This window comes from Rutidosis leptorrhynchoides, chromosome 4 (assembly GCF_046630445.1).
Source record: "Rutidosis leptorrhynchoides isolate AG116_Rl617_1_P2 chromosome 4, CSIRO_AGI_Rlap_v1, whole genome shotgun sequence".
Classification (NCBI taxonomy): Eukaryota; Viridiplantae; Streptophyta; class Magnoliopsida; order Asterales; family Asteraceae; genus Rutidosis; species Rutidosis leptorrhynchoides.
In genome coordinates this window covers 286,637,902-286,650,237 of record NC_092336.1, presented here as the reverse complement: position 1 = coordinate 286,650,237, position 12,336 = coordinate 286,637,902, and the positions used below count along the sequence as shown (strand labels likewise).

The window sequence follows — 12,336 nt, the reverse complement described above, 5'->3', positions numbered from 1 at the left end:
ATGGGTGAATGATCGAAGCCGAATATGCCCCTTTTGCTTGGTAACCTAATAATTAGTAAACTGATCTACTAATTGACGCGAATCCTAAAGATAGATCTATTGGGCCTGACGAACCCCATCCAAAGTACCGGATGCTTTAGTACTTCGAATTCGTTTTTATCATGTCCGAAGGATTTTCCGGAATGATAGGGGATATTCTTATATGCATCTTGTTAATGTCGGTTACCGGGTGTTCACCATATGAATGATTTTTATCTCTATGTATGGGTTGTATATTGAAATATGAAATCTTGTGGTCTATTATTATGATTTGATAATATATAGGTTAAACCTATAACCAACATTTTTGTTGACGTTTTAAGCATGTTTATTCTCAGGTGATTATTAAGAGCTTCCACTGTTGCATACTAAAATAAGGACAAGATTTGGAGTCCATGCTTGTATGATATTATGTAAAAACTGCATTCAAGAAAATTATTTTTGATGTAATATATTCTTATTGTAAACCATTACGTAATGGTCGTGTGTAAACGGTATATTTTAGATTATCATTATTTGATAATCTACGTAATGCTTTTTAAACCTTTATAGATAAAATAAAGGTTATGCTTGTTTTAAAAATGAATGCAGTCTTTGAAAAACGTCTCATATAAAGGTCAAAACCTCGCGACGAAATCAATTAATATGGAACGTTTATAATCAATATGAACGGGACATTTCACATTTGCCACTAGCCGAGTTCTTTTACAACAATAGTTACTACGCGAGTATTAAAGCCGCACCTTTTGAAGCATTGTATGGTCGAAAATTTCGTTCTCCTCATTGTTGGGCCGAAGTAGGTGACACACAAATCACCGGACCCGAACTCATTCATGAGACAATCGAGAAGATCGTTCAAATCCAAAATAGGCTTAGGACGGCCCGTAGTCATCAAAAGAGCTATACCGACAAAAGACGCAACGACCTCGAATTTCAAGTCGGCGACCATGTAATGTTAAAAGTCGCGCCTTGGAAAGGTGTAATCCGTTTTGGGAAACGCGAGAAGCTAAATCCGCGGTATATTGGTCCTTTCGAAATCTTGGAGCGTGTTGGAACCGTTGCTTATCGTTTAGATCTTCCACCTCAACTGAGTTCCGTTCATCCTACTTTCCACGTATCAAATTTGAAGAAGTGCTTTGCCGAAACCGAACTCGTCATTCCTCTCGAGGAACTTACTATTGATGACAAACTGCATTTTGTGGAGGAACCGGTTGAAATTGTGGACCACTCCGTCAAAACACTAAAACAAAGTCGAATTCTGATTGTTAAGGTCCATTGGAACGCCAAAAGGGGGCCCGAGTTTACTTGGGAAAGACTAGATCAAATGCAAAGGAAGTATCCTCATTTATTCGTGGATTTGGAAATGTAAGATCTCGAAGAAGAAACAACGACTACTACGCCTACTTAAATTTCGGGACGAAATTTCTTTTAAGGAGTAGGTAATGTAACATCCCGCCTTTTTCCGTTTACTTTCCGTTAATTATTTTAAATTCTGTTATATAATTATAACATCTTCCGTTAATGCGCGTTTTTAAAATATATCGTTTAGGTATTTCACACACCCGCTTCAAACTTGAGGGACCAATGTTGTCATTTGACAAAACTCATGACTAGGTCAAAGAGTCAACATCCACCTCCTCCATTAATTATCCATTTCCTTTTTCCATTTTTCTTAATACTTTCATCTTTTTCTCTCAAACACCAAATCAAAGATTCATCATCCATTTTCAATCTAGCAATCAAACATCTAAACAAATTACATATTTGGAATCCTTGCATCTTCCTCTACAATTCCATACTGATTTCATCAAGTTTGGGTAACTTTCTAAAATCACTAGATTCTTTGTTCTTGATGTTTTTAACTTATAAAAGTGTTAATTAATGTCTATGGCTCAAGTCTAACATGAATATATGATTTGTATGCTTGTTCTTGTCATTTTGTTGTAACTAGCTTAAACTTGAAATGGGTGTGTTTGTTTTTGAGATTTGGGTGCTTAAATGTTGTTAGATGTTAAAAGTGCATGTATTAAATGTGTTACTAGCATCACTAGCTTCAATTTGATGTGTAGGTTGATTAAGAACACTTCATTAACATGATTATTGATTTTGTGATTTTGGGTTAGGGTTTGATAGAAGTAAAATGGAATTTAAATGCATTGAATGCTTTGCAAGGTTAGTTGTAGGTGTATATTAGCATTGTATAAATGATTACCTACGAAACGGTGTATTATATGTATGCATTTAATTCCCGAATCATAAATGTGCATTTATGAACTTAAAAGCATTAATGGTGAACATTTAATGAGCTTTCAACTTGGTTTTGTATATTGTAAATTATGTTTTGATTGATGAAAGGTGTTTAGTTGTGTTCCTCTTTAAATTACCTTTCCAACGGTGTATGACATGCATTTTGAATGTTTTCGGTTCATGAGTTATGTTTGTTTGATGTTTGGTTCGAGACTTAACAAAATTTCAGCGAACAGCACCTTTTAGGGAGTAATGCGCGCCACGCAATTTGGAGGATGCAGATGCTTGACCCCTGGAAATTATTTCTGACTTGGTTGCACACTTTAATGTGCGTCGCGCACTCATGCGCGTGCCGTGCACATCCCCTGTCCCAAATTTTTATTATTTTATTTCATTTTTTCACTTACTCGCAACTTCGATTAACATGAGTTTTGGCCATCATGCTTATATATGCTTTCTCATCATAGGAAATTTGTCGGATACCCGACTTGACCCCGTTGACTTTGGCTCGACCAAAGTTGACTTTTATTCAAACTTAGCCAAATGCTTATGCGATCGTTCTAACGTACTTTATTACTTGTATATTGCATGAAACTTGACAATTTGACTCACATGCTATATTAATCGAGTCGTAACGAGCCATAAGACTAATTGAACACTTTGATCGACCGTGTTTACCGATATTGATACAAACCTATTTTTTTAGGTCTAGACTAGCATTCGTTCTTGCACACGTTACTTTGTGAAGTACATTTTACTATTCGTGCAACCAAGGTGAGATCATAGTCCCACCTTTTTAACAACTTTTACTTTTAAACTATGGGATGAGAAACATATACGTATCATACTTTTATGCTTTGAACACAAGTACGAAAACAAACATTCCACAGCGAGTTTGAACAAAAAGCCTCAATTCAATTATCATTAGTTACACTTACAGGGTGTAAATGTGAACTTATGTTATGTGATCACATTGGGCTTGACGAGCCCTCATTCGGACGGTTCGCTACCGTTAGCGGATGAAATATATTTTCGAGTATAGTGTATGTTCTAACACTACGTAACAGGGTACAAAACAGTTAAGTTTGATAATTGGGTGCTTGCGAACATACTTTTGGAATACAAACGATTTGGATAATCAACTATATTAAATCTTGTGGATCAAAAATAACGTTACTAATACACCTATGATTTCACCAACATTTTCCATTGACAGTTTTCTATACGTTTTCTCAGGTCCTTGAACGCAAGGTGATACATGCTTCCGCACATTATTTTTGATACTTGCTTGGATGTCGAGTATACATGCATACGTGGAGCGTCTTTTGACTTAGCTTAATTTGTGTCGCATAGGTTTCAATTGTACTTAAAACGTTGTAACATGTTTGGTCGTCGATCTACTTTGTAAACTTTGAAACATCTTTATAATTGAAATGAATACGACATATTTTGGTCAAACGTTGTTGTAAAGACTTATGACCACGTAACAGGACCTAAGTAGACGGCGCCGTCAATGACGATGTTGTCGGATCGCAACAGATACCACCTGAGACGACCCGTCCTAATCCACCTGGACGAAGTCTTCAACAGCTGGTCCCATTGCGAGGTACAGACCTCTATATGCCATGAGAGACTCCATGTAATATCTTTAAAATGAGCAAATGCATAGCGAAAGATTTCTTTCAGACCTGAGAATAAAAATGTTTTAAAAGTGTCAACCAAAAGGTTGGTGAGTTCATAGGTTTATTGTAAACAATAAAATTCAGTGATTTTGATAGACCACAAGATTTAAATATGCATGGTACAAATGGGTCCGTATCCTATACCCACATGTAATGTACATGCGCTTTCTTTTAAATACAGTACACCTATCTCGTGTACGAAACCATTCTTCAAAATTCTTAATAACCGTACACATATCTCGTGTACAAAATAACATACACATAACCTGTGTATAAAAATCATTCTCTCTATACATAATCTCTGCTTGGAAACCGACCTTAACATTTAATGCGCATAAATAATATCCTCAAAACAGAACCTCTCGTCTGTATAAATATATAAACCTCGAAGTACTAAACACCACGCCTACTAGCTCTTCTGTCTAGTGAACATTCTGGGTGGGGGTGTTAAACTCGGTAGCTACCTTTAGGATTCGCGTCAATTAGTAGGCAATTATAACGTCCAAACTAATTCTTAGGTTACCAAGCTATAATAATCAGGGGAAATATTCACATCAATTAGTGGCAATTATAACGTCCAACTAATTCAATAATAACCTACAAAACTTCTGTCTGTATAATAATTCATTAGTGGAATGTTTTGCTTGTGTCTATCGCGTCAAACATTTATAAAAGCATTTCATGTATTCTCAGTCTCAAAAATATATATTGTAAAAGCATTTGATAAAAAGGGATCAAATGAAACTCACGCATATAAATATTGTAAAATAGTTATTAAAACTATGCATGAATTCACAGTCCAAAAATGTAATGAGTAAAAGGGAACAAATAAAACTCACGATACAATATTTTGTAGTAAAAATATTCATACGATTGAACTGAACAATGCAGGGTTGGCCTCGAATTCACGAACCTATTTCAATTATTTATATTAATACACATAATAACAATTAAACAAGTTTATATATTATTATTTTTATAAAATTCTTATATAAATTTCTAGTATATACTTTGTTTATATGTATCTTAATTTATATGTTATTTTAATACATATCTTAAATCTTAAATATATTTATTTTCAATGTTTGAAATAATTAGTTATTACATATTATTAATGTAAATTCAAAAGGAATGTTAAATTTTTATTAAAATAATAATAATAATAATAATAATAATCATAAAGATAATAATAATATGATGATATTAATAATAACAATAATAATGATCTTAATAAGTTTAATAATAATTAATAATGATAATAATAATAATAAAATAATAATAATAATATTATTATTAACTGTAGTGACCCGAACTTTTCTATAATTATATATTATTATGATATCTATATTTACATGATTAAATGTTTCCAACATGTTAAGCAATCAAACTTGTCAAGGCTTGAATAATTGAAATGAGTTTTATATAAACGTTTGACCACCCAGTTTGCCTGATGATTCACGAACATCATAACTTGTGATATATATATATATATATATATATATATATATATATATATATATATATATATATATATATAAAAGAAATACAATTAAACAAAGATGTACAAGTAAAACACTATTTACTACAGTAAATTTTCATTTTGCTATAGTAAAATACTATTTGCTACAGTAAATTTCGCTTGCTACATTAAAATACTATTTACTACAGTAAAATACTATTACTGCAGTAAACACTATTTACTCGTATTCAATCCGTATTCGTACTCGTACAATACCCAGCTTCTAGATGTATTTACTATTGGTATATACCAATAGTAAACGTCAATAATCAGCCATGAATGAGTCAACAAAATGTGGGAACCATTACTTATACTCAAGTATGAATTATTACACAAAATAACAAAATGAGGAGCCTTTGTTTCCATGATAAAATGACGCCACCACCACCATCATTTACTACATCATTTCCATTCTATAATTTCACATACAAATCCTCTCTAACTACCTACTCCAAGAACACTTTCATTTCCAGAGAAATAATCTTCAACTTCATCAAAAACTACATCAAGAATAAATCCTTAAACACCATAGAAATAATCACTCAAGAACACATCAAGATAGTCATCCGATTTCAACAAGATTTCTTTCAATCTTTTAATCCATCTCAGGAACACTTGAAAGAATCAAGAACATCCAAATTATCTCAGTAATTTTTCTTTCTAATTCAAGGTAATACTCATATTCAAACTTTGATTCAATTTCTATAACTAAAACAATCTTAATTCAAGTAGTAATCTTACTTGAACTTGTTTTCGTGTCATGATTCTACTTCAAGAACTTCCAAGCCATCAAAGATCCTTTGAAGCTCAAGTTAATTTCTCATCATTTCTAGTAGGTTTACCTACTATACTTGAGATAGTAACAATGTTTATAATATCATTCGATTCATATATATATATATATATATATATATATATATAACTATCTTATTCAAAGATTTAAACTCGTAACCACTAGAACATAGTTTAGTGAATTCTAAACTTGTTCGCAAACAAAGTTAATCCTTCTCACTTAACTTTTAAAATCAGCTAAACACATGTTCTATATCTATATGATTTGCTAACTTAATGATTTAAAACCTGGAAACACGAAGAACACCGTAAAACCGGACATACGCCGTCGTAGTAAAACCGGGGGCTGTTTTGGGTTGGAAAAATAAAAACTATCGTAATCTTTGAATTTGAAGTTTGTTTTCTGGGAAAATGATATTTCTTATGAACATGAAACTATATCCAAAAATCACAGTTAAACTCAAAGTGGAAGTATGTTTTTCAAAATGGTCATCAAGATGTCGTTCTTTCGACAAAAATGACTACCTCTTTCAAAAATGACTTGTAAATTATATTTTCGACTATAAACTCATACTTTTTCTATTTAGTTTCATAAATTTCAGTTCATTATGAAACCATAGCAACTTGATTCACTCAAAACGGATTTAAAACGAAGAAATGATGGGTAAAACAAAATTGGTTAGATTTACTAGTTTAGCTACGAAAATTTGTATAACAAATCTATACTAACCATAACTTAACTAACTTATATTGTATTATACATATATTATGTAATCTTGATAGACTATAGACACGTATACAATATTTTGACATATCATATCGACGTCATCTATATATATTATTTGGAATAACCGTAAGACACTTTATATTGCGGTAACGCTCGAGTTAGTATATAAAGGGTCGAGGTTGATTCTAAAATAATATATATACCTTGAGTTGTGATCGTGTCTGAGACATGAATACAATGGGTCGTGGATTGATTCGAGATAATATATTTATTTATGTACTACTAACTGTGGACTACTAATTGTGGACTACTAACGTTGGACTACTAACTTAACAACTTAAAACGACAATACGTAATAAAAATGTTGTGAATATATTTCGATCATATTTTGTTATATATGTATATATATTTGTTATAGGTTCGTGAATCGACCCGTGGCCAAGTCTTATTTCCGACGAAGTAAAAATCTGTGAAAGTGAGTTATAGTCCCACTTTTAATCTCTAATATTTTTGGGATGAGAATACATGCAGTTTTATAAATATTTTACAAAATAGGCACAAGTACTTGAAACTACATTCTATGGTTGGATTATTAGACCGAATATCACCCTTTTTAGCTTGGTAGCCTAAGAATTGGGGAAATGGCCTTCAATTGACGCGAATCCTAAAGATAGATCTATCGAGCCCAATAAGCCCCATCCTAGTTACGGATGCTTTAGTACTTCGAATTTATCATACCCGATGAGAGTTCCGGATTGATGGGAATATTCTATATGCATCTTGTTAAGGTCGGTTACCAGGTGTTCACCATATAAATGATTTTTAATTCGCAGGTTATGCATGATATTTTATTACACAGGTTATATGTAATATAAAAATAAAATCTTGTGGCCTATTATTATTACGATTTATGATATAGGTTAAACCTATAACTCACCAACATTTTTGTTGACGTTTAAAGCATGTTTATTCTCAGGTGATTATTAAGAGCTTCCGCTATTGCATGCCAATTAAAGACAAGATTTGGAGTCAGCATGCTTGTATGATAATGTTTAAAGAAAAACTGCATTAATATATTATTGTAACCCACTATGTAATGGTCGTGTGTAAACGTTGTTCTTTAGATTACCATTATTTGGTAATCTATGCTATATCTTTTAAACCTTTATCGGTAAAATAAAGGTTATGGTTTGTTTTTAAAAACGAATGCAGTCTTTGAAAAACGTCTCATATAGAGGTCAAAACCTCGCAACGAAACCAATTAATATGAAACGTTTATAATCAATATGAACGGGACATTTAATTAATGATACTAATAATATTAGTTATAATATTATTAATATTTATTAATGATAATAATAATATTAGTAATAATAATAATAATATAACAACTTCTATTTATATTTGTATGTATACACATTTAATTACAATTAATGGTTCGTGAATCGTCGAAGTTAAATGAATGCAAGAAAACAGTTCAAAAATTTTGAGACTCAACATTACAGACTTTACTTAACGTGTCAAATATATTAAATCATATCGAGAGTTTGGTTTATAAATTTGACGAAAATTGTCGGGTCATTACATGTACGATCCCTCAATCCTGAAAAGCGTGAAATTCATAATGAACTTCTCAGCATTGCTGAACACAAAAGGGCTACCTTGAAAAGAAATGCTAAGTTCATGGTGAAATATGATAGAAAGAAAGCAAAGTTGTATGCTGAGTGAGCAGACAGAATTAAGAAGATGACTCCTGATGTGATGAAAGATTACTTAGCTTCTACTGAGTCAGGAGGGGTTAGAGCTGATGTTTTCATGAAATGGCAAGATGCAATGTTAAAAACCAGCCAATCCTCTCGACCAGCATCTTCTGCTCAGCCAGCTGCACATCAATAGCCACCAGACATCATCAACCTTGATGAGGATGAATCAGCTGAGGGGGAGCACTTATCAATTGTTCCCTCTCTGCCTCCACAAGAACCAATATCAACACAAGAACCATCAGCTAAACCCATGCCAATCGATAAATAAAGGGTAAAATCTGCTCCTAGGGACAACCAGCCCCTAAGGAAATGACCCTTATTTGAGGCAGCTGATGAAGATACTGTAGCAGTTGTGCCAGCTGATACTAATCAGTCAGCTGGTATCGAAGACAGAGCAATGAGTGCTGTGATTGAAGACCCAGTCAGAAGTGTGCTGCTGGGTGTAACAAGTGGTGAAGACCCAGCCAAGGTGGCTGAGCTGGGTGCTAAACAAGATACTGATACTGTTGATCCTGGTGATTTCACAGTCTAGGGCAGAGGAGATCATCTATTTGTTCAATCACCTATCTTTGCCTGGACTCTTGCTTATTTTAACAGGACACGTGATGAACGTATTGATCAGTACTCAGTAAGTTCTTCTGGCATAGCAGAATCAATCATGTATCCTCCATATTCCCCAAAACATCATGATAAACACATAACTTGGGAAGATGATTCAGTTGCACGAGGTGAGCCAGATCTAAGAAGGATGAATCCAGATGAAAGAGAGGCTTACAGGCTGGAGATCACTGTACCTGAATTGCTTGAGCAAAGACAAGCAGCTATTTCTGAAAGGATACACCAAGTTAGATTGCTGCATCTGATGGGGTTTGTATGATTTTTCATAAAACTATTTAGTAGCGGAAGCATGTACAACAATTTTTAAACCTTTCAAAAACTCCCCACCAAGGATCCAATTGCATGTTGTTAAGAAAACTAAATAATAAATAGTGAGTTTAAAGACTACAACCTTTGAAGACTTTGAACTTGAGAAGTTATGGATGCTAAGAATATAGGAGTCAAAATAGCCTCCCTCTATCGGTAATCCACACGAAAGCAAACTCCAATATCAACCGGATGCTAGTCCTTCACAACCCTTGAAAACAAGTATAAGAAACAACCTTTCTTATTTCTTGTTTTAATCCTATCTTGTTTTCTTATTAATCTTTCAAATATGAAAGAAAACTTAAGATATATTGTAAGTAACTATTTTAGATAATACTTGCAAATATGTGGTTTTCAAAACCTTCTCAAAATGTACGCATGAAGATCATACATTTAATGAAACACATAAACAAGTCATTATTAAAAGCAATGCATAATCATTTCACTTTAATCATGAAAGGCAACAAGTTATCATGAAAGTAATCTTTCATCATTTCACTTCACTTGTATTCTTACATTATATAGTGTAAAGTTTATCAATGCATGACCTACCAACTAGTTAACAATATACATTTATTTACATCAAACAATTTTGACAAAACTATTGTATTTAGTTAACTATATGGAAACAAGTAAGTAATATACTTGTTACTTATATAAATACAGGTTTATATATTTGTATGCATTCACATACAATTGTAGTATTATTATTTATATTAAATAATAATGTCACAACATGTATAATGAGGTTGTAATATTCGAATCGTATTCAAATATGTAATTGATATCTATTTGCTCATTGTGTGTGACCCTTTAGGTTCAAACGTCATTAGTAGTATATACATAAGTTGTGTCTTGGGCATTAATAACCAACAATCTCCCACTTGCACAAGATTCAACATATGTCAACACAGACAGTGGTAAACGTCTAGCAACATGCCACTGCCCCTAACAACACATGAAAAATGTCATTCCAAGCATCCATTGATTCTTAAGTTACTTCTTTAAATCAATATATAGGTAAGGTATCAGTTATCCCTTTGTTACTGACATCTCGTTGAGCATGAGACATGGATAGTAATCAATCTCATATTTAGCTCATACATTATGTTACTCGATCAAGATTGAAAATGATAAAACAAACACCATTGAATACATCAATATAGTTTGAGCGTGGCCACACATCTTAATCAATTTAAATCATCGAGGGGCCCATAGATGTCAATCTCTCATCCAGATGAGAGGAACAAATCCCGTCTAGACTACACACGTCTCTCATGTGTCTCATATTATACTTAACAATAGCTTTTATGATTGCCTGGCTAAAGAACAATGTTTAACTATGTCAAAGTATAACAATCCTCACACTTAAGATCCAATATGTATTTACGGTCTAAGGATATAAAGATATTACCATTTTCAAGAATCACTTATGAAATCGATCCATGAAGTAATCTTGAAAGCAGGTCATGTCCAATGTTTATTCTTCAATAAATATAGGTGAATTTGGTTACAACTCCCTTGCTCTACTTTCATCTTCATGAAAGTCAACCAACTTATTCACATTAGTCTTAACTCACAACTATTCCCATAGTTGTGATCGACTATGGATGTTTTTGAATAACGGGGTTATTCGAGGATTTAAACATACTAATAAAGAACACAACAATTATTATTGAGTATGATTATCTCCAAATACATCATATCATTTAATATAAATGTTGCATAAATGTTGTGTGAACTTTGCGAATACAAACATCTCCGTCTCCCACTATGTGTTGTATATAGTGGAATCTCCTAAGGATATGTTTGGTGCTGTGATGCGATCTAGGTTCTTTTGCTTGAGCAATAGCACCATTGTTGTCGCAAAATATTTCTATGGGGTCTTCTATGCTTGGCATCACCCCTAAATCAGCAATGAACTTTTTCATCCACGCAGCCTCTTGTGCTGCCTCTGATGCAGCAATGTATTCAGCTTCTGTAGTAGATTGTGCAACTACTTTCTGTTTAGAACTTTTCCAAGTTATAGCTCCTTCATTCAAGATAAAGACATATCCAGATTGTGATCGTGAATCATCTCTATCAGTTTGGAAGCTAGCATCTGTGTAGCACTTTACAGTAAGATCTTCTTCCACACCACCATAAATCAAGAACATATCTTTAGTCCTTCTCAAGTACTTTAGGATGTTCTTGACAGCCATCCAGTGGCTTTCACCCGAAATTTGTTGGTATCTACTCGTCATGCTCAAAGCATACGATACATCTGGTCTTGTGCATAACATGGGATACATAATGGATCCAATTGCAGAAGCATATGGAGTTCCATTCATTCGTCTAAGCTCATCATTTGTGCTAGGACTTTGAGAATTGCTCAATATTGTACCATGTGACATTGGCAAATATTCGCGTTTGGAATCTTGCATCTTGAATCTTTTTAGAATCTTTTTTCAATATATGCAATTTGGCTCAAGCCGATTAGCCGCTTTGATCTATCTCTATGAATTTTTATTCCTAGAATATAAGCAGCATCGCCAAGGTCTTTCATTTGAAAACACTTTCCAAGCCAAGACTTTACCTTTTGTAAAGTTGGGATGTCATTTCCAATAAGTAGTATATCATCTACATATAAGATTAAAAATACTA

General features: G+C 33.1%; 1 protein-coding gene across 1 annotated transcript; it reads right to left on the bottom strand.

The window, feature by feature from the left end:
- Positions 1–11,402: 11,402 nt before the first annotated feature.
- LOC139841660 (secreted RxLR effector protein 161-like) lies at positions 11,403–12,086 on the bottom strand. The gene has a single exon (XM_071831866.1). The coding sequence runs from the start codon at positions 12,084–12,086 to the stop codon at positions 11,403–11,405; it is 684 nt and encodes a 227-aa protein (XP_071687967.1).
- Between the last annotated feature and the right edge of the window lie 250 nt (positions 12,087–12,336).

What these genes read in the sequence shown, in the direction of transcription:
- LOC139841660 (XM_071831866.1), bottom strand. Translation starts at nt 12,086, where the DNA reads ATGTCACATGGTACAATATTGAGCAATTCTCAAAGTCCTAGCACAAAT.